General features: G+C 40.1%; 1 protein-coding gene and 2 pseudogenes across 1 annotated transcript; 1 reads left to right on the forward strand and 2 right to left on the reverse strand.

The window, feature by feature from the left end:
- Positions 1-1240: 1240 nt before the first annotated feature.
- LOC110288387 (ribosome biogenesis protein WDR12 pseudogene) lies at positions 1241-3068 on the reverse strand (annotated as a pseudogene).
- Positions 3034-12598, reverse strand: LOC110288386 (vomeronasal type-1 receptor 4-like). Its single transcript, XM_021154744.2, has 2 exons — positions 12521-12598; positions 3034-4553 (listed from the first exon to the last, which is right to left on the reverse strand). The coding sequence occupies exon 2, from the start codon at positions 4024-4026 to the stop codon at positions 3076-3078; it is 951 nt and encodes a 316-aa protein (XP_021010403.1). The 5' UTR covers positions 4027-4553; positions 12521-12598; the 3' UTR covers positions 3034-3075.
- Positions 12599-20361: 7763 nt separating this feature from the next.
- LOC110288385 (putative protein FAM10A4) lies at positions 20362-21476 on the forward strand (annotated as a pseudogene).
- Positions 21477-21760: the final 284 nt, after the last annotated feature.

Genomic DNA, 21760 nt, shown 5'->3' on the forward strand with positions numbered 1-21760 from the left:
GAGGTGAAGTGGCCTGGTGTGAGTGGATGAGGGCTGAGACTCGATAAGAGTGAGAGGCCCGGGGTTCGGGGTCTTCCTCCTGATGAAGCAATAAAGCTTGGCTGCAGAAGAATCCAGTTGTCCGAGTGTGTTCTTGCTGGCGAGGCACTAGCTCGGGACAAATATGAACTAGCCAGTACCCGCAGAGCTCATGTCTCTAGCTGCATATGTAGCAGAAGATGGACTAGTTGGCCATCCCTGGGAAAAGAGGCTCCTTGGTCTTGCAAACTTTATATGCCCCAGTACAGGGTAACACTAGGGCCAAGAAGTGGGAGTGGGTGGGTAGGGGAGCAGGGCGGGGGGGAGGCTATAGGGAACTTTCGGGATAGCATTTGAAATGTAAATAAAGAAAATGTCTAATTTTTTAAAAAGTATACTATCATCAAAAAAAAAAAAAAAAAAACCCAAACCAAACCAAAACAGCTTTATTGGCGATGATCTATTGGTGTAGCCTCTGACATTACCAGATGAATTGCACAGCAAATTCTCTGATCCTCTGACTCTTAAAATGTTCCTCTTCCCTTTCCTAGAGCTTTAGGTACAGGATTTGTTTTGTTGGTACATCTGTTGGGACTGGGATTCACTATTCTGCATTTTCATTGCTCATGGGTTTTTTGTAATGGTTTCCATCTACTGCAAAAAGAAGTATTTTTTATGCAGTTGGACCCTTAAGGAGGCCTCAATCCTACACAAAGAACTACAGTTAACTAAGGAATGTTGAGAGTAGGAGAAATGGTCTTCCCTATGGAAAAAGATACCAATTGTTTACATTACAATGGGCTATTCAATACCAAATGGCTAGCCATGAATACATACATATATTCATACATATATTCATACATACATACATACATACATACATACGAGTCACATCATAGAGAAGATAGCATTTATAAATTTAGGAATACCTGCCCCGCTACACATATATAACAACAATTAATGAAAAAAGGAGCTATGAATTTGAAAGGGAGCAAGAAGAAGCATATACAGCTGGGCCTGGAGGGAGGAAAATAAGGGGGAACCAATCTAATTATGTCATAATTTCAAATATGGAAGAAATAACAAAACACATACTAAAATAGTAAAAATAATTATTGGTGACTCAAAGTCAGCTATGGTACAAGGACATCCATTGGATAACTGCCTGTTGTTCCACATAAGAGTCCCACCCACAGCAGTATTTGTGGTAGTTGGTAGTTAACAAAAGGAAATTCATTTATTCAATGTTTAAAAGGTGTTTCTTAGAACAGAAAACACCATAAAATACATAACCCAAGCTCCAAATGGTATTTCAAAATTTTGATTAGACTTATTTTAATAGAGAATTATCAAGAAAGAAAATATTGTTCAAAATATTTGACATATGTTCATCTTGGACAAAATGTCATAGTTTGGGTAATAAATATTAAAATTATTAAAATTATGGTCATGAACTTGTATTCAAGAAAAATATTACTTATCTGAATTTTTTTCTCTTCTCAGCCATTCATTTTCAAGCCCCCACATGGGAAGTGGTAGGGGAATATCTGTAGGAATACAATTTATTGTCTGCTCCTCCACTGAGAAGTAGCCCTGTGTCTGTCCAGTCCACACTTAGAACTTTGTCTTCATGAGCAGCTAGATCATAGAGAGGAGCCTTACAGCTTCTTGTATCCCATAGCTTCACAATGTTATCTAAAGAGCCCGAGATGAGCTGCTGTTCATGGGTAGGAGACCACTTCACTGATGTCACCCAGCCTGTGTGTGAGGTGAGAGACAGCAACACCAAAGAACTATCTTTACTTCGGGGATCCCACAGTCTAAGATGCCTGTCTGTGCTTCCAGATGCCAAACGTTTACAAAGGGGAGAATAAGAAATACAATTAAACACTTTATTTCCTGTCAGAGTTGACTTAAGACCACCAGAGTCAACATCCCACACTCTAATTGTGTGATCCCAAGATGCACTACAGATTTCTTCAGCATCTGACCAAAGGACTGAGGAAATTGCTTCTGTGTGGCCAAAGAGGGTCACCAAGGGTGTTCTTGTTAGTCCCAACTGTTCTGTTTTTTGCTTTTTTCTTGGTCGATTTGTGGCTTCTTCCATTTCATCTTCTTCATCTGTAGAGGCTGTAGACCAGATCTTTAGCATCTTATCCCAGGAGCCACTGCAAAACTTAGCTCCTGAGCTATCGACTGCTATGGCATCCACACGCCCAGCATGCCCTCGGCAGCAGTGCAGAGCTTTCACTTTGTTCTTCTCTACATTCCACTCCCATAAGAGAACAGTCTGGTCCACCGAGGCCGTCAGTAGTAAGCAGGACAAACTGTATTTTTTTCACCCAAGCCGTATCTTTCACAACATCTGTATGTCCCACAATTGTCATTATTGACTTTCCTTCCAAGGACCAGATCCGAGAAGTCTCATAAGAACCAGACAGGATCCATTCTTCTGCCCCTTTAATTGAGCTAATCCAGTCATTATGGAACATGCACTGCTCTGGCTGGGGTGCGGTGTACTTTTCCACATATTCTAGTTCCACAACCTCTTCCGATGAAATGTTCTCCAGTTCCATGTGTTTGACCAAGGGCACTCGAAGAAACTGGCCCTTGATAAGGAAATCAAACTCGACATGTTTGTGGAATTCATTTTTGGTCTCCAGCAAATTATTGATAATGTTACTAAGGTCGGCAACTTCAGCAGCGGCAGGGATTGAGAAAGGGACATCATCCACTGCGTATTTCTTGTTCTTGCTGTAGAAACGTGCCTGGAGTTGTGCCATGGCTGAATATACACACGAGGCTTCTCCACAAAAATGTGTGCGTTGATAATCAAGTAGCTCTAAGGTAGACTGCGCCGCAAGCGCAGCAGAAGCTAGGCTTCAGTTATCTCCCTCACTTATCTGAATTTTTAATAATGTGCAAAATGTCTGAATTATAACTACTGTAAAAAAATAACTAATGTAATTTCAGGTATTCAAGCTCCACATTCAAATACTTTATTCCAGGAAAATCATTAAGACATAGTTTTAACACCAAGAAAGTGTGGGTTTCAGTTCAGCCAGGGAGTGAACTTTGAAAACAGGTCATTCTCAGAACAGAAAATGAAGAGGTGAATTGCAAAATAACCTTATTATTCTTCATGAGTAGAAAAGGGCAGATGGTTGGGTAGCTTGCTGTTAAAATCATATTAATTGCCTCCAATCTTGGATTTCTTTCTTTTGTATAAAAACCATAAAAGGTGATGAAGTTGTTCAACCAATAAGTTAACACAAAGCAGCTCACCAGAAACAGGATGCTGTGAGTGGCTTTGCGCTCAGGAGATGGCTGGGAGGAAAGGCTTGGGTTGTGGAGATGCTGGGCTGTCTTGCGGTGTCTATATAGGAAAATAACCATGTAGAGGCTGGCGTACATCATGACAGACATATAGAAGAAATCATGAGTAATGAGAAAGCTGAAAAGCCATTCTGAATTCTGTTTCCCAAATTTCTTTCTTTGACAGTAACCATGTGAAAATCCACGACCAACGAGAGTCATATTGGTTTTGGCTATTACCAAGTCAATCATAAACCCATAGATAAATAGATTAATAATCCAGGAGCAAAGTAAGGAAGAAAAAATCCATGTAGAGAGTCTTGGCTTAAGCCAGGAGACAAACTTAGATTTACTGGGAGTGATGGTGATGACTTGGAATGTGCTTAGAACAGAGGTGGTGCAGATGGACAGACCCCGGCTGACTCTGAGTGAAAACAAAACTGCCTTACAACCAACATCGTCCAGAAAATTGGGTACTCTAAAGGAAAACATGATATCTTTTAACAATGTGAACATGATTGTTGACATATTAACTATTGTCAGGTGCATGAAAACTGAATCTATCAACTTCTTCAAATAAGGTTTGACGAAGAAAGTGTATACATACAACATTAACAGTGATGAGTTCCCTATCACACCAAGACAAAACTGGAATATAAGAAAGATCTGGAAGTTGGTGTCACTTGGAGGCATTATGTTAAAGTGGGTCAGGTTAGTTAGGTCTAGAGTACCAAATGAATGAACTGTATTTTAAAACAATTTTTAAAATGATGTTTGTAAGAAAATATACTGATTGACATCTCAGGAGCAGAGAGAAGTGATGATGTGTCCAACTCTTTCCTTTTCATTCCTTTCCTTCTCCTCTTTCTTCTCTTCCTCTTCCTCCTTCTCCTCCTCCTCCTCCTCTTTCTCTTTGCTTCTTCTTTTGGTTTTTCAAGTCAGAGATACTCTATATAAACATGTCTGGAACTTGCACTGCAGACCAGGCTGGCCTTGAACTCTCAAAGATCCACCTACCTTCACCTCCCAAGTGCTGGGATCAAAGGTATGCACCACCACCGACTGGAGAAATGTACAACTCCTTTCAATGTTAGGTACAGAGATAACACTTTAGCACTTACTCCTGAGCTTCTTGACCATCTTAGAGGATAGAATGAAGTGTTGAGAATAATAAAGGATCGAATCCACCCAAACTCCCTGAAGCAGAAGGATATGTTGACCTATGTGAAAACCAAATTTGCATGTTATGGGAATTTAAAAGTTATTTATTCTATGTGTATGAGTATTTGGCCTGCAATGTCTGTGTATTATATACATGCCTTGGAATCAGACCCTGGATCCCTGGAAATGCAGCTAATGGTCTTTAACTGTTGAAACATCCATTGAGACCCAATGAATTTCTATTCATCAGTGAATATTTTTTCTTTAACCTAAGTATCAGTGTTTTTATGCTTATGACAACATTTCCTTCTATCACATATGTAGTACTGTGTGACATTTTTGTCAGCTTTGTGAAGATTAAATTCTTAGGTTGGAGAGATGGCTCAGAGATTAAGAACACTGACTGCTCTTCCAGAGGTCCTGAGTTCAATTCCCAGCAACCACATGGTAGCTCTTAACCATCTGTAATGGGAACCAATGCCCTCTTCTGGTGTATTCGAAGACAGCAACAGTGTACTCACATACATAATAATAAATAAGTCTTTTTTAAAAAAAAAAGATTAAATTCTTAGACTTTTCATGTGGGACCCTTTTTCTTCTCATTCTACTTTACAGGCTGAACAGCAATGTTCTGAGGCATTTTATTTCATTTTATCTATTTATTTTGCTAACAATTTAGAGCTGAGCAGACAATAGGCAGAACACAAATGACAGGATGAGACTACATGTCCCACAGTATTGAGCACATCTTCACAAAAATGTGTTTTCTGTGATATTCGGTGACCAAATCAATGAGGTTGGTTTTGATTAATAAACCCACTCTATCAAAGATTTGTATATTTTGTTATTCCAATGTCTGTATTCTACTTACACTTGAAGGTCCTTTTGTATTCATGTTACAAAGACAAAGTTCTCAGGGCCACTGTTACACAGAGACTGACAATGACACAAGATGCATGAATTTTGACCTTGATATTCACAGCATTGTTATGTTACCCATGTTCTGTGAATTTGGGTGTATGTGTGTGGAGTTGCTGTATATTAACTCTAGACTCATTCCTACACTTATCAAATTATTTTTGTTACCTGAATTACAAACCTTTATTCTTTGGAGGATATCTATGGATTCCACAAGAGTCCATTTTATCCTGACATTGTCTATTAGAATTTTCCCCTGTGCTCATCTGAATTCTAAATACACACTATGAACCTCAGCTTTGACACCAGTCCCTAGTACAATCAAAATCTTCTAATGTACAGGACCAACATTTGAGTTACTTAAAGAATGAGTTGTATAGGCACAATGCTTATCTAAGAGTAACGCCATTAATTTTAAATTTTGTATCAATATACAAAGTTTTATACCAATGTAAGCTTTAAACTTGTACCAGTATATAAATTTTGCACCAATATAAGAAAGTATAATTCAATTTCATACCAAAATTTAGAGATTTTTACCAATGTAAGATTATGTCTATAAAGCATTTTGAGAGTAAATTTAGTAATCCATCCTCATAACTCATTCAAGAACACAAGGTTTCCAGTCTACTGTGCCCTGAAGATAATCCCATGGCACAGCTCTCTGTACCAAATCCTGCCCAGAGAAAGCAGGTTTCCCAGGAGTGCTGTCATTCCTAAGTTCACAGACAAGACCAACACTTTTTCTCTAATAACTGGCCAAAGTGGGACCTGTCAGGAAACCAAAGGATACAGGAACTGTGGAGAAACTGGGGAAAGGATCCTTCCAGTCTTGCTCTGTGCACTGGAGTTTACCCTGTGGCACAGCTCTCCATACCCAAATCCCATCTGGAGAGAGCTGGTCTCCCAGGAGTGATGACACACCTAAGATCACAGGCTCACAGGAAGAAATAGCTCCATTCAGAAATAGCAAGACCAACTAACACCAGAGATAACCAGATGGAAAGAGATTATCGCATGAATCTAAGCAACAGAAATCAAGGCTACTTGGCATTATCAGAATTCAGATATCCCACCGTTGTAAGTCTTAGATGCCCCAACACAATGGAAAAGCAAGATTCAGATTTAAAATCACATCTCATGATGACTTTAGAGGACTTTAATTGCATAAATAACTCACTTAAAGAAATAGAGAAGAAGGCAGGTAAACAGCTGGAAGCTCTTAAAGAGGAAACACAAAAATCCCTTAAAGAATTATAGGAAAACAGAATCAAACAGGTGAAGCAAAACCATCCATGTAGCCTCCCCCAGCCTGAAGCGGGCTGGCACAGACCTTGTTGCCACTGAGGTGGGGCCACCTGCTGTGCAGCTTTCTGACTTGACTGGCTCCTTTTGAAGTGACAACTTCCCTGCTCTTCTGCTACCTGAAGAGAAGCTGAACCTGTCTTCCTGAGACATTCCTGAATAAGCAACACCCTGGCGAACAAATGCTGACAGAATGGCTCCAGGCACCAAGAATGGACTGGCAGGGGGTGCAGGTGAGGGGATGGGGGGCCTTCCCCCTTATAAGTACACTCTCTTAGTAAACTCAAGGGCATTGATCAGAAAAATTTGTCTTGGCTTCATCATTCATTTCTCGCAGTCTAAGTCTCTTTCAGCCCCAGCCTGCCTTCCAGAAATACCCAGTTCATGTAGGCCTCGGGCCCACATACTACACATCCAGGATTGAAAAATGGAGAGGGAAACAATAAAGAGATCATAAAGTGAGACTACACTGGAGATAGAAAACTCGGGATAGAGATCAGGACTCATAGATGCAAGCATCATCAACAGAATACAAGCAATAGAATAAAGAATCTCAGGTGAAGAAGATACCATAGAAAGCATTGACAGTCTAGGAAAATGTAAAATGCAAAAAGCTCCTACCCCAAAACATCCAGGAAATTAAGAATACAATGAGAAGACCAAACCGAAGGATGATAGGTATAGAAGAGAGTGAAGATTCCCAACTTAAAGGGCCAGTAAATATCTTCAACAAAATTGTAGGAGAAAACTTCCCTAACCTGAAGAAAGAGATGCCCATGAAAATACAAGATGCCTACAGAACTCCAAACAGACTGGACCAGAACAGAAATTCCTCCTGTCACATAGTAATCAAAACACCAAATGAACAAAACAAAGAATATTAAAAGCAGTAAGGGAAAAAGTTCAAGTAACATATCAGGGAAGATATATCAGAATTACAACAGACTTCTCAACAGAGACTACGAAAACCAGAAGATTCTGGGCAGATGTCATACAGACCATAAGAGAATACAAATGCCAGCCCAGGCTAGTATACTCAGCAAAACTCTCAATTACCATAAATGGAGAAAACAAGATATTCCATAACAAAAATAAATTTATACAATATCTTTCCACAAATCTAACCCCACAAAGGATAATAGATGGAAAACTCCAAGAGGGAAACTACACCCTAGAAAAAAGCAAGAAAATAATTTTTCATCAAACCCAAAAGAAGATAGCCATACAATCATACTTTCACCTCTAACAACAAAAATAACAGGAAACAACAATCACGTTTCCTTAAGATCTCTTAACATCAGTGGACTCAATTCCTTAACAAAAAGACATAGACTAAAAGACTGGATATTTAAACAGTACACAGCATTTTAGTCCATACAGGAAAAGCACCTCAGTGACAAAAACAGACACTACCTCAAAGTAAACAGCTGAAAATAATTTCCAAGCAAATGGTTCTAAGAAACAAGCAGGAGTAGCCAGTCTAATATTGAATTAAATCAACCTCCAACCCAGTTATCAAAAAAGAAAAGGAAGGACACTTCATACTCATCAAAGGAAAATTCTATCACAATAAACTCTCAATACTGAACATCTATGCTCCAAATGCAAGGGCACCCACATTCATAAAAAGAAACTCTACTAAACCTTAAAGCACACATTGCACCTCACAGAAAAAAATAGTGGGAAACTTTAACACCCCACTCTCAGCAATGGGCAGATCTTGGAAACAGAAATTAAACAGAGACACAGTGAAACTAACAGACATTATGAACCAGAGAGATTTAAGATGTATCTATAGAATATTTCATCCTCAAACAAAAGAATCTACCTTCTTCTCAGCACCACATGGTACTTTCTCCAAAACTGACCATATAATCAGTTACAAATCAGGCCTCAACAGATACAAGAAGATTGAAGTAATCGCATGGATCCTACATAGACTAAGGCTGATCTTCAATAACAACAAAAACAACAGAAAGCCCACATACAAGTGGAAACTGAACAACACTCTACTCAATAACTTGGTCAAGGAAGAAATAAAAAACAAAGTTAAAGATTTTTTAGAATTTAATGAAAATTAATGTACAACATACCCAATTTTATTGGACACAGTGTGAAGTCAAATGCATGCCTCCAAAAATAAACCGGAAAAAGCGTACACTAGCAAGTAAAAGATCTGTATGACAGTAATTTCAAGTCTCTGAAGAAAGAAATCGAAGATGATCTCACAAGGTGAAAAGGTCTCCCATGCTCATGGATTGGCAGGATTAATATAGTAAAAAAGCAGTCTAGAGATTCAATGCAATCCCCATCAAAATTCCAACTCAATTCTTTGCTATGTCCACTCCAGTGAAGTCTATTTGGTAGGCCTAAAAGCCTGGAAGCAGTCACGAGGCAAAGAGTTTCATGGAAACAGCCTCCTGGAACCTTGGCATTCCCATAGTTAGAATGCCCCAGATTTGTCCCTGTAATATCGTGGAGGGTCTTACATGCTTTGTTACAATATTTTACTGGATAAGAGTTAGAAATCTCAGGGCAAGCTTAGCAAAGTATACTTAGAATCTTCATTACAGCCAGGTATAGCAGACTACATTGCATATTACAAGAAAGTTGGTGAATTCTTGTGACAAATGGAGATTCCCTACAGATACTTAAAAGAACCAAGTTACTCTAATATGCAAGAATTTACCAAGGTCTAGGAAATAGGGGGGGTGGGGTTGTGGTATTGCACTATTCATGAGAAAGTCTGCTAGAGCAGAACCCCCTGGTGCTAGCTTTCACAAGGCTCAAGGGAGTAGCATAAATTATGACTAGGGTGTGAAATCCTCACCTGTCATTAGCTGACTCTAGGCAGGGCTGTTTTATCTTTACTATAAACATTACCAGGTTCCTATTAGTCCTTTGAAGTCATTCCTTTTTTTTATGTTAGATAGCTTCTATGTACCTTGCCTGCTGTGACATCCTACTCCTTTGTTTTCTGTATTATATATAACTGATGCTAACTTTGACAAAAATGCATTCAGATTCCACACTCTCTTGTGTTTGTGTCTGTCAATTCTCGCAGACCCTTGCTCACTTGCAACCAGAAACCCATTCCCTACAGAGAGGAGACCCAATAGAGGTTAGTCTTTAGCAATTCTTCATAGAATTAAAATGAAATTTTATTTGAAATTTGCAAATTTATTTGGAATAACAAAAAACCAGGATAGCAAAAACTCTTCTCAACAATAAAAGAACATATGGGGGAATATCTATCCCTGACCTCAAGTTGTACCACAGAGCAGCAGTGATAAAAATTGCATGGTATTGGTACAGTGAGAGGCAAGTAGATCAATGGAATAGAATTAAAGATCCAAAAATGAACCCACAAACTGACGGTCACTTGATCTTTGACAAAGGAGCCAAAACATTCCAGGGGAAAAAAGACAGAATTTTCAATAAATGGTGCTGGCTCAACTGGCAGTCAACATGTAGAAAAAATAAAATTGATCAATCTTATCTCCCTGTACATAGCCCAAGTCCAAGTGAATCAAGGACTTCCACATAAAATCAGATACACAGAATCTGATAGAAAAAAAAGTGGGGAAGATCCTCGAGCACATGGACACAGGGGAAATTTTCCTGAACAGAAACATCAATGGCTTTTGCTCTAAGATCAACAATGGCCCCTCATAAACATGCAACGTTTCTGTAAAGCAAAGGACACTGTCAATAGGACAAAACAGCAACACTGGGATTAGGAAAATATCTTTGCCAATCCTCCAGCTGATAGAGGGCTAATATCCAATATATATGAAGAACTCAAGAAGTTAGACTGTAGAGAACCAAATGACCCTATTAAAAAATTGAGTACAGAGCAAAACTAAGAATTCTCAGCATAGTTATATCAAAAGCCTGAGAAGCACCTAAAGAAGTGTCAAACATCCTTAGTCATCAGGGAAATGCAAATCAAAACAACCTTTCACCTTATACTAGTAGGAATGGCTAATATCAAAACTCAGGTGACAACAGATGCTGGTGAGAATGTGGAGAAAGAAGAAGACTACTCCATTGTTGGTGGGACTGCAAGCTGGTACAACCACTCTGGAAATCAGTCTGGAGGTTCCTCAGAAAATTGGACATAGTACTACCTGAGGACCCAGGTATACCACACCTGGGCATATACCTAAAAGATGCTCCAACATATAAAAGGACATATATTTCACTATGTTCATAGCAGCCTTATTTATAATAGCCAGAAGCTAGAAAGAACCCAGACGTCCTTCAACAGAGGAATGGATACAGAAAATGTGGTGCATGTACACAATGGAGTAGTACTCAGCAGTTAAAAACAATGACTATGAAATTTGCAGGCAAATGGATGGAACTAGAAATTTTCATCCTAAGTGAAGTAACCCAATCACAAAAAAACAAAAGTGGTATGCACTCCCTGATGAGGGAATATTAGCCCAAAAGCTCAGAATACCCAAGACCACATGAAGCTCAAGAAGGAAGACCAAAAGTGTGGATGTTTTGGCCCTTCTTACAAGAGGGAACTAAATACTCACAAGAGGAAATACGGAGATAAAGTCTGGAGTAGAAACTGAAGAAAAGGCCATCCAGAGACTGTCCAACCTGGGGATCCATCACATATATTGTCAACAAACCCAGACACTATTGTGGATGCACAGAAGTGCTTGTTGACAGGAGCCTGATAAAGCTCTCTCCTGAGAGGCTCTGCAAGAGACTGGCAAATACAGAGGACCATTGGACTGAGCAGGGGTACCCAATGGAGGAGTTATAGAAAGGACTGAAGGAGCTCAAAGGGGTGTGCAACCCCATAGGAAGAACAAGAATATCAACCAACCAAACAACCCCTAGAACTTCAAGGGACTAAACCACCAACTTAAGAGTAAACATGGACCCATGGACCCAGCTGCATATGTTACAGAAACCTTGTAGGGCATCAAGGGGAGGAGATGACCTTGGACCTGTGTCTCTTATATGTAAAACAGATAAAAGATGTGAGAAGACAGCAGCATATTTAGGAGGAAATTTAAAATGAAATCTAAGATAAAGGAGTTAAAGAAATAAAAGCAAAAGAATAGCAAGCAACAGACATATACAGTAAAAACAAAGTCAGAGCCACTATCTGGTAGAGAATATGCTAACATAGAGACTGAGCTTTGTCCAGAAGAAAAGACACAGCACCAGAATTTAAGGTTGTATACAGCAGCTAGGAAAATCTTGGACTTAATGCCTGTTAAAAGATTACATTAGAAATGTGCAGAGTTCTATAAAATGAAACATCCTTCACAAGATTTTAGAACTGTAAAAATTCAGATGGACATTCCTCTCATGAGATTGAATCATTGCCTGGATCAGAAGCAAAAGTATTAAGAAAGGAAAAAACAGGGGCTTGAGAAGGCTCAGTAGTTAAGAGCACTGCCCAGTCTTCCACAGAGCCTGGATTCAATTCCCATCACCATATGGAGGCTCTTACCTGCCTGTAAGACCAATTCTAGAGGATCTGACACCTCCTGCTGGTCCTGGAGCACTGCACTCATGTGTGTCACAGACATACATGTAGGAAAACCAGCATACACATAAAATACATGGATAAAAAATGAAAGAAGAAAATACATTTATGAAGACAAAGAGGAGTATTGTGCAAAAAATAAGAAAGGGATATCCTAGCTTGACAGAAAAATAGGAGAAAAGCTCATCTGAAAAACAAAACCCCCAAAGTGTAAGGTACTATAAGGTATTGTAAATGGAATGGTAGACTAAGGGAGAAGAGAGAAACAGGGGAAGGTTGCCATACCTCCTCTGGCTCTGAGTGTGGAGTACTACAAACCCTCATTCAGGGCATTGTAAATTCCATGGACATGAAGCATCATTGACACAAAGTGTCTTTGAAAGGCTGCCTCACAGGAACCATGACTAAATAAGGGACAGGATAGGAGGACTCTCCCTTCCCATGGTGTCAATGACCTTGTTTACTGGGCATCATTTTAATGCACTCCAAGGAAAACATTACTCTCCCAGATACAGTGTGATTCTCATGGCAATTGATTAAGCCAAGTAAATAAGAGCTCATTCTCTGTCTGAGATGTGCTTTTTCCTAAGTTGAACTACATCAGAAAGGAAACTTTACTATTTAGAAAATCATTAAAAGTTTTCAAGTAGATGTGAAAATTATCACAGCCATTATCATCTGATGCTAGAAATTTCTACATTTCCCTGTTGATTTCTGCAGTGTTCCACTGTTCACTCAAAATTGTATTGTTCAGTCTTCAAATCTTTGTGCAATTTCCCTTGCTACTTATTTCTAGCTTATTATAGTATTATCTGATATGGTACAAGTACTTACACTGGTTCTTTTGTCTTTCTTTATATTATTAGTAATAGAATTACTAGTATTATTACTATTATTAGTATTCTGTGTGTGCGTGTGTGTGTGCGTGTGTATGGGTGTGTGCTTAAATATTGCCAGCATGTTATCTGTGCACCACATGCATGCAGTGCTCATAGCGTTCAGAAGAGGGTATTGGCTTCCCTGTAACTGGTTACAGATGGTTCTGAGCCACCATGTAGGTTATGGGAATTAATCAAACCAGGATTCTGTCAATGCATGAGTATGAGAGATCTTTCCATTTTCTGAGGTCTGCTTCAATATCTTTCTTCAGAGACTTGAAGTTCTTATCATACAGATCTTTCACTTCCTTGCTTAGAGTCACACCAAGGTATTTTATATTATTTGTGACTATTGAAGGGTGTTGTTTCCCTAATTTCTTTCTCAGCCTGTTTACCCTTTCTGTAGAGAAAGGTCACTGATTTCTTTGAATTAATTTTATATCCAGCTACCGCACTGAAGCTGTTTACTAGGTTTAGGAGTTCTCTGGTGGAATTTTTATGGTCATTTATATATACTATCATATCATCTGCAAATAGTAATATTTTGACTTCTTCCTTTCCAATTTGTATCTCCTTGACCTCCTTTTGTTGTCTAATTGCTCTGGCTAGGACATCAAGTACTATATTGAATAGGTAGGAAGAAAGTGGGAAGCCTTGTCTAGTCCCTGATTTTGTTGGGATTGCTTCCAGCTTCTCTCAATTTAGTTGGAAGTTGGCTACTGGTTTGCTGTAGATTGCCTTTATTATGTTTAGGTATGGGCTTGAATTCCTGTTCTTTCCAAGACTTTTATCATGAAGGGGTGTTGGATTTTGCCAAATGCTTTCTCAGCATCTAATGAGATGGTCATGTGGTTTTGTCTTTGAATTTATTTATATAGTGGATTATATTTATGGATTTATGTATATTAAACCATCCCTGACTATGTGATGAGGCCTACTTAGTCATGATGGATGATCATTTTGATGTGTTCTTGGATTTGGTTTGCGAGGATTCTATTGACTTTTTTTTTTTGCATTGATATTCATAAGGGAAATTGGTCTGAAGTTCTCTCTCTTTGTTGGGTCTTTATGTGGTTTAAGTATCAGAGTAATTGTGGCTTCATAGAATGTAATGGGTAGAGTACCTTCTGTTTCTATTTTGTGGAATAGTTTGAGAAGAACTAGAATTAGGTCTTCTTTGAAGGTCTGATAGAACTCTGCACTAAACCAATCTGGTCCTGGCTTTTATTGGTTGAGAGACTATTAATGAGTGCTTCTATTTCTTTAGGGGATATAGGACTGTTTAGGTCATTAATCTGACCCTGATTTAACTTTGGTACCTGGTATCTGTCTAGAAAATTGTCCATTTCATCCAGGTTTTCCAGTTTTGTTGAGTATAGCCTTTTGTAGAAGTATCTAATGGTGTTTTGGATGTCTTCAGGATCTGTTGTTATGCCTCCCTTTTCATTTCTGATTTTCTTAACTAGGATGCTGTCCCGATGCCCTTTAGTGAGTCTGGCTAAGGGTTTATCTATCTTGTTGATTTTCTCAAAGAAACAGCTCCTGGTTTGGTGGATTCTTTGAATAGTTCTTTTTGTTTCCCTTTGGTTGATTTCGCCCCTGAGTTTGATTATTTCCTGCCCTCTACTCCTCTTGGGTGAATTTGCTTCCTTTTGTTCTAGAGTTTTTAGGTGTGCTGTCAGGCTGCTAGTATACACTCTCTCTACTTTCTTTTTGGAGGCACTCAGAGCTATGAGTTTTCCACTCAGGAATGCCTTCATTGTGTTCCATAAGATTGGGTGTGTTGTGGCTTCATTTTTATTAAACTCTAAAAAGTCTTTAAGCTCTTTCTTTATTTCTTCCTTGACCAAGGTATCACTGAGGAGAGTGTGGCTGACCTTGCATTTGGAGCACAGATATTCAGAATTGAGAGTTCATCTTGGAAGATTTTACCTTTGATGACTATGAAGTGCCCCTCCTTGTCTTTTTTGATAACTTTGGGTTGGAAGTCGATTTTATTAGATATTAGAATGACTACTCCAGCTTGTTTCTTCAGACCATTTGCTTGGAAAATTGTTTTCCAGCCTTTCATTCTGAGGTAGTATCTGTCTTTTTCCCTGAGATAGGTTTCCTTTTAGCGGCAAAATGTTGGGTCCTGTTTGTGTAGCCAGTCTGTTAATCTGTATCTTTTTATTGGGGAATTGAGTCCATTGATATGAAGAGATATTTAGAAAAACTAATTGTTGTTTCCTGTTATTTTTGTTGTTAGAGTTGGGATTCTGTTCTTGTGGTTGTCTTCTTTTTGGTTTGTTGAAGGATTACTTTCTTGCTTTTTCTAGGGCATAGTTTCTGTCATTGTATTGGTGTTTTCCCGTTATTATCCTTTGAAGGGTTGGATTCATGGAAAGATATTGTGTGAATTTGGTTTTGTCATGGAATACTTTGGTTTCTCCATCTATAGTAATTTGAGAGTTTTGCTGGGTATAATAGCCTGGGCTGGCATTTGTGTTCTCTTAGTATCTGTATAACATCTGTCCTGGATCTTCTGGCTTTCATAGTCTCTGGTGAGAAATCTGGAGTAATTCTAATAGGCCTGCCTTTATATGTTACTTGACCTTTTTCCCTTACTGCTTTTAATATTCTGTCTTTATGTAGTGCATTTGTTGTTCTGATTATTATGTGTCTGGAGGAATTTCTTTTCTGGTCCAGTCTATTTGGAGTTCTGTAGGCTTCTTGTATGTTCATGGGCATCTCTTTCTTTAGGTATGGGAAGTTTTCTTCTATAATTTTGTTGAAGATATTTGCTGGCCCTTTAAGTTGAAAATCTTCATTCTCATCTACTCCTATTAACCATAGGTTTGGTCTTCTCATTGTGTCCTGGATTTCCTGGATGTTTTGAGTTAGGATCATTTTGCATTATGCATTTTCTTTGATTGTTGTGTCCATGTTCCCTATGGAATCTTCTGCACCTGAGATTCTCTCTTCCTTCTCTTGTATTCTGTTGCTGATGCTCGCATCTATGGTTCCTGATTTCTTTCCTAGGGTTTCTATCTCCAGAGTTGTCTCCCTTTGTGTTTTCTTTATTGTTTCTACTTCCATTTTTAGATCCTGGTAGTGTTTTCCTGTAACTCTCTAAGGCATTTTCATGTTTCCTCTTTAAAGCCTTCTAGCTATTTACATGTGTTTTCCTGTATTTCCTTCTTCAAGTCCTCCATCATCATCATGAGAAGTGACTTTAGATCCATGTCTTGCTTTTCTGGTGTGATGGTGTATCTAGGACTTGCTACAGTGGGAGAGTTTGGTTCTGATGATGCCAAGTAACCTTGGTTTCTGTTGCTTCTGTTCTTAAGCTTGTCTCCTGCCATCTGATTATCTTAAGGGCTTGCTGCCCTCAATATATATGATTGGAGCCTGTCCTTCCTATAATCTCAGTTGATTCAGGACTCCTCAGAGTCCAGCTTTCTCTGTGATCCTTTGATTGTGGGCTCCTGTAAACTTGAGATTCTGGGTGTGTCAGAGTTTTTGGCAGTCAAGCTTCCTCTTAGACCCTGAAATACTGGTGTGACCCAGCTACTGTTATCCTGGGATCCTGTTGTCCTAAGATACTGGGCATGTTACAGTGCCTGGAAGTGGTGTCTCCTTTGAGGACCATGGAGCTGTCTGGTCTGTTCAAAACCAAGGTAAACCAGAACTGTTCAAAAGGAACCTGAGCCTCTGGTTAGGAGGGGCTCTAGTGTCCTTGTTCCTGCTGTCACAGGCCCATCTCAATTGGATTGGAACAAATGTTGTGTTCTACTCACCAGTGATCCTAAGATTACGTGGAGAGTCCTCTGGGGACTGTGGGGGTGTCCGTTGATTCTGTGCCAAGGTGACCCGGTGCTGGTCTTCTTTATTGTTTCTAATTCCAGCTTTAGTTCCTGTAGGACTGTGAAAGGCAGCTTGGTTCCTGGTCTAGCACAGGTTGGAAACTCCCATGACCCTGAGAGACAGGAGTTGTTTTGCTGTTCTCCCAGACACCAGGTTTGTGACTGGAGGCCTCAGCCCTCCACAGATTTGTGGCCAACAGTCAGGTAAGGGCAATGCCCCAAGGCCATCCACAGTTAGACCATAAGTCATGTAGGCCCAAGACAGATCTCGATTTTAATGAAGTACCTACAGGACTGAAGGGCTTGGCAAGTTAAGCTTTCCTTCCCAGACAAGTTCTGCAACTCCTCCCTGCAAAAGATATTTAACCTCAGGCCCACCTGAGAAAGTGGGGTATAGTATTACTCATCTCCACTCTCCACCATGACAATAAATGCTTTAAAACCATGGGCTGTCTCTTTTCATTGGGATCAACAATTTGGAGCAATGCAGCAGCTCTTCAGGTAAAGACCTGGCTGTCTGATCTTCTGGTGGCCTCTCAGTACTCCCAGCCACAGCCACCACCAAGCCAAGTCAGCTGTCGACCAACAAGCCAAGGACTCTCTCCCAGAGGGACCCAGCTGGAGATCTCCCCCATTTTCTCTTCAACCCCAGGCAAGATCCACCCTGTGGCTGCTCCTCAGTTCCTATGTCCTGAGGGTTCTGGGTGGGTCCCTCAGAGCAGAAGTGGTAGTCTTACCTGTGCTCACAGGTATGTCAGCAATCCTGGAAAACCAGCTTTCTCCCATCAGGATTTGGGTATGGAGAGTTGTGACACAGGGTCAGCTCCAGGGCATAAGCAGAAACCAGTCCATACAATTTTTTTTGATCATCTTCATCCTCCTTCTCTGTGTTCTCCCAGATCCTATCTACTTTGATAGAATCTCTCTCTCTCTCTCTCTCTCTCTCTCTCTCTCTCTCTCTCTCTCTCTCTCTCTCTCTCTCTCTCTCCCTCCCCATGCCGTGTGTGTGTGTGTGTGTGTGTGTGTGTGTGTGTGTGTGTGTGTGTGAGCCTGTCTGTCTTTATCTATCTATCTCACTCTCACTTTCTTAAAAAAGTGATTAAAAACCAGGTATGGGCTCACACCTTAAATCTCAGTACTCAGGAGATAGAGGCAGACAGATCTCTGTGAGTTTGAAACCGGCCTCATCAAAACAAGTTCCAGGACAACCAGTGCTGCAAAGAGAGCTGTCTCAGAAAACCAAAGTTGGCTTAAATCTGTCTCTGAGTAGTCTTCTCTGCTGGATTCCCCACAACACTGGATCCTCCAAAGTCTCTTCGGTCTGCTCATTGACCAGCTATGGGTCTCTGTGTTAATTGAAATCTGCTTTGAAGAAAATCTTCTCTAATGAGGGTATATGGATGTAACAATAAGTAATTATGCATCAGTTTATTATTGTGTCCTGTTGCCAGAAAGAACACAGATCACATGGATGCAAGGCACTGTGGGAAGACAATGGTGTTGACAGTCATGGACTCTTAGCACTTTGAAACTGTAACTTTCAAAAACTCTTATATGTTGCCTTGTTCATGGTGTCTTATTACAGCAATGGGAAAGTAACCAAGGTAACAACATATATTTGTGTCGTAGAATATAAATAAGTGAAGTGGGTACTGACCTGGAATTTTCATTCCTACTGGCTAGCCTTCATGTCACTGGGAGGTGCTATAAATGCTACTAGAGGTGAAAAGTGACTGTCAAGTTCACCCAGTTGGGAAACCAGTGAAATAAAATAACAACCTGCCTGGCATGAGATACACCATGATGTAGTACAGACATGATATTTATGGATGTAAGCAACCATTTTACGACTAGATTGCAGGCCCAGTTTATGAGGTAGAACTCATACCTGGCACTATTAACCAGACTGAGAACCTGTGGCTAGGTAGGGTATGAGCTCTAAGAGAAAACCTATTACTACAATCTTACTAAATGGACATTGCATTGAATGATTTCTAATGGAATACTGCAATGCCTGTAGATCAGTGTATGCCTCGATCCTCACCAAAGTAGCATTTTCTTTCGGTAGATAGCAATGAACACAGAGGCCCACAGACAACATGTAGAAAATGTTGTTTTAGGCATAAATATCATTTTAGGCATAAATTTTTCTCAATCTACTTTAATAAGTGTTCAACTTCCTCTCTAGCCCTTCATCTACCAGATGTACTGGATAAGAAAAAGTATTAGGACACTGGGGAAGTAGAATTGTTTAGAAAGAGTTCTTTGGGGGTGAGTCCAATCTTCACTGTAAGAATATCAGCAGGACAATCCAGTAGCAAACACCAAATATGAACCAGCAGCTGCATTCCAGTCCACTTGGCAGTCACTGCACACAAACCAGAAGGTGTAAAGTTCACCAACCAGCCTGAGGCATTCTATCTATGGTGTCATCACAAGGTGAGCTCAGCAACACAATGTAAGGTGAACTAATACATGTGTGTTATTAGCAAAGAATAGTGAGGAGCAGCAAAGCAAACCATTGCTCAAGCTCTCATTGTCTGTGCTGTCAGATTTATATTCCTCTGAACATCATGTGTCCTTTTACATGTCTGCTATAGCAAAACATCCTTTCCTGTGTGTACTCCAGCAGAACTTTGTTTGACATAACTGGTTTTCTAAAGAAGCCAGAAGTTTCCACGTCACTTCATGTAGTGATATGTATATTAAAGTTTGGCTTTAATAAATATATGTCTTTAAATCAAATGTATAGTAAACCCTCTATGTCTGGCTTTGAGTGAAATGTTTCAGCAAAGTCTTTGCTATGCTTGGGTCAATCAGTAGAGGCTGAGAAATTGTTATGAGGCTGTTTGAAACTTGAAGATATGTTGTCTCTCTGGAAAGTCTACACTTGGCACTACAAGAGAGCTTGCAGCCACATTAATCTTGGTCCCAAGACACTCCAAACCTAGAGTTCATACTTTTGATTATGGATAGCCATGGTCAAAAGGGACTGAGATTTTTGTGAGTTGTTTGCTCTCATGAGCAATAAAGGGCAAAATAACTTTGGTAGCTGGAACCTTTCCCAGGTCCAACTAACCTTATATAATGTTTGAATAAAGTAACTGGAGCTAGCTGGGTATCAGTCTTCCTGGAGAGATGGTACCCCTCTGCTTCTTCAGATAAATAAAGCATCTTGGTGAGCTTCTCTCCCTACTATTGGCACCTACAACCAACACCAATCAATAGTTTCAAAGTGCTCATCCCTAAATAGAAACACAAATCACACTCCTCTTCCCTCAAGACTCAAGGATTAATTAAGAAGTGGAAAAAGGCCCTTCTACTTGGTCAGGTTGAGCTGCTCCCAGGCCTGACATCGGGCCTCCGCAGCCTCCTAGGGCCTGCAGCTTCCAGCCTCTCCACCATGGGTCCCCGCAAAGTGAGTGAACTTCGGGCCTTCGTGAAGATGTGTAGGCAGGACCTGAGCATCTTGCATACTGAGGAAGTGCGCTTCCTGAGGGAGTGGGTGGAGATCTTGGGGCGGCGGGTGGGGGAGGGAAGATAAAGTACTACCCGCTACTCATAGAGCTAAGTCAAAAGAAAATTCCAAAGAAGAAAAAAAAAAAGAGACAAGACAACAGAGGAAAACATAAAGACAGAGGAGCCATAGAATGAGGAGAGCGATCTAGAAACTGACAGTGAAGGTGTAATTGAACCAGACACTGATGCCCTTCAGGAAACGGGAGATGAAAATGTAGAGATAACTGATGAGATGATGGATGAAGCAAATGAAAAGAAGGGAGCTGCCCTTGAAGCTCTTAATGATGGTGAGCTCCAGAAAGCCATTGACTTGTTCACAGATGCCATCAAGCTCAATCCTCGCTTGGCTATTCTGTATGCCAAGAGAGCCAGTGTCTTCATCAAATTACAGAAGCCAAATGTGTCATTTGAGACTGTGACAGAGCTATTGAACTAAACCCTGATTCAGCTCAGCCATACAGATGAAGAGGGAAAGCACACAGACTCCTGGGTCACTTGGAAGGAGCAGCTCATGATTTTGCCCTTGCCTGTAAACTGGATTATGACAAAGATGCCAGTGCAATTCTGAAAGATGTTCAACCTCGAGCTCAAAAAATTGCTAAACATTGGAGAAAGTGTGAGCAAAAACGTGAAGAGCAAGAGATAAAAGAACGAATAGAAAGGATGAAAATGGCTGGAGAAGAGCATGAAAGAGCCAAAAGGGAAGAAAAGAAGCCAGAAGACAATCAGATCTCAGTTTGGCCCTTTTCCAGTGGTTTTCCTGTGGGAATGGCTAGAATGGGAAGGGCCATGCCAGGAATTGCAGGAATAGCAGGAATGCCTGGACTCAGTGAAATCCTCAGCAATCCAGAGGTTCTTGCATCCATGCAGAATCCAAAAGTCATGGTGGCTTTCCAGGATGTGGCCCAGAACCCATCAAATCTGTCAAAATATCAAAGCAACCCAAAGGTTATGAATCTCATCAGTAAATTTTCAGCCAAGTTTGGAGGCCAATCATAATGTCAAAGCCCTTGTTGAATGAAGAACAGCTTAGCTCACTTACTGGATGTTAAAAAAAAAATACAAACCAGTGTACCTCTGACCTCATCGGGAGAGATGGGGCACTTCGAAGACAATCCCTACCCTCTGCATCAAGGGCAGCTGAGGCATTTTACAGTGGTTTGCCATTAGTGTTTGCCATTCAGACAATGATTTCCTACTAGGAATTACAAACTTAAAACCTTTTTCAACCTTAAACATATTTTTAAAGAATTTAGGGGATGTCAATTCCTACATTTTTCTTT

This window comes from Mus caroli, unplaced genomic scaffold (assembly GCF_978045245.1).
Source record: "Mus caroli unplaced genomic scaffold, Mus_caroli_1 scaffold_8, whole genome shotgun sequence".
Taxonomy (NCBI): domain Eukaryota; kingdom Metazoa; phylum Chordata; class Mammalia; order Rodentia; family Muridae; genus Mus; species Mus caroli.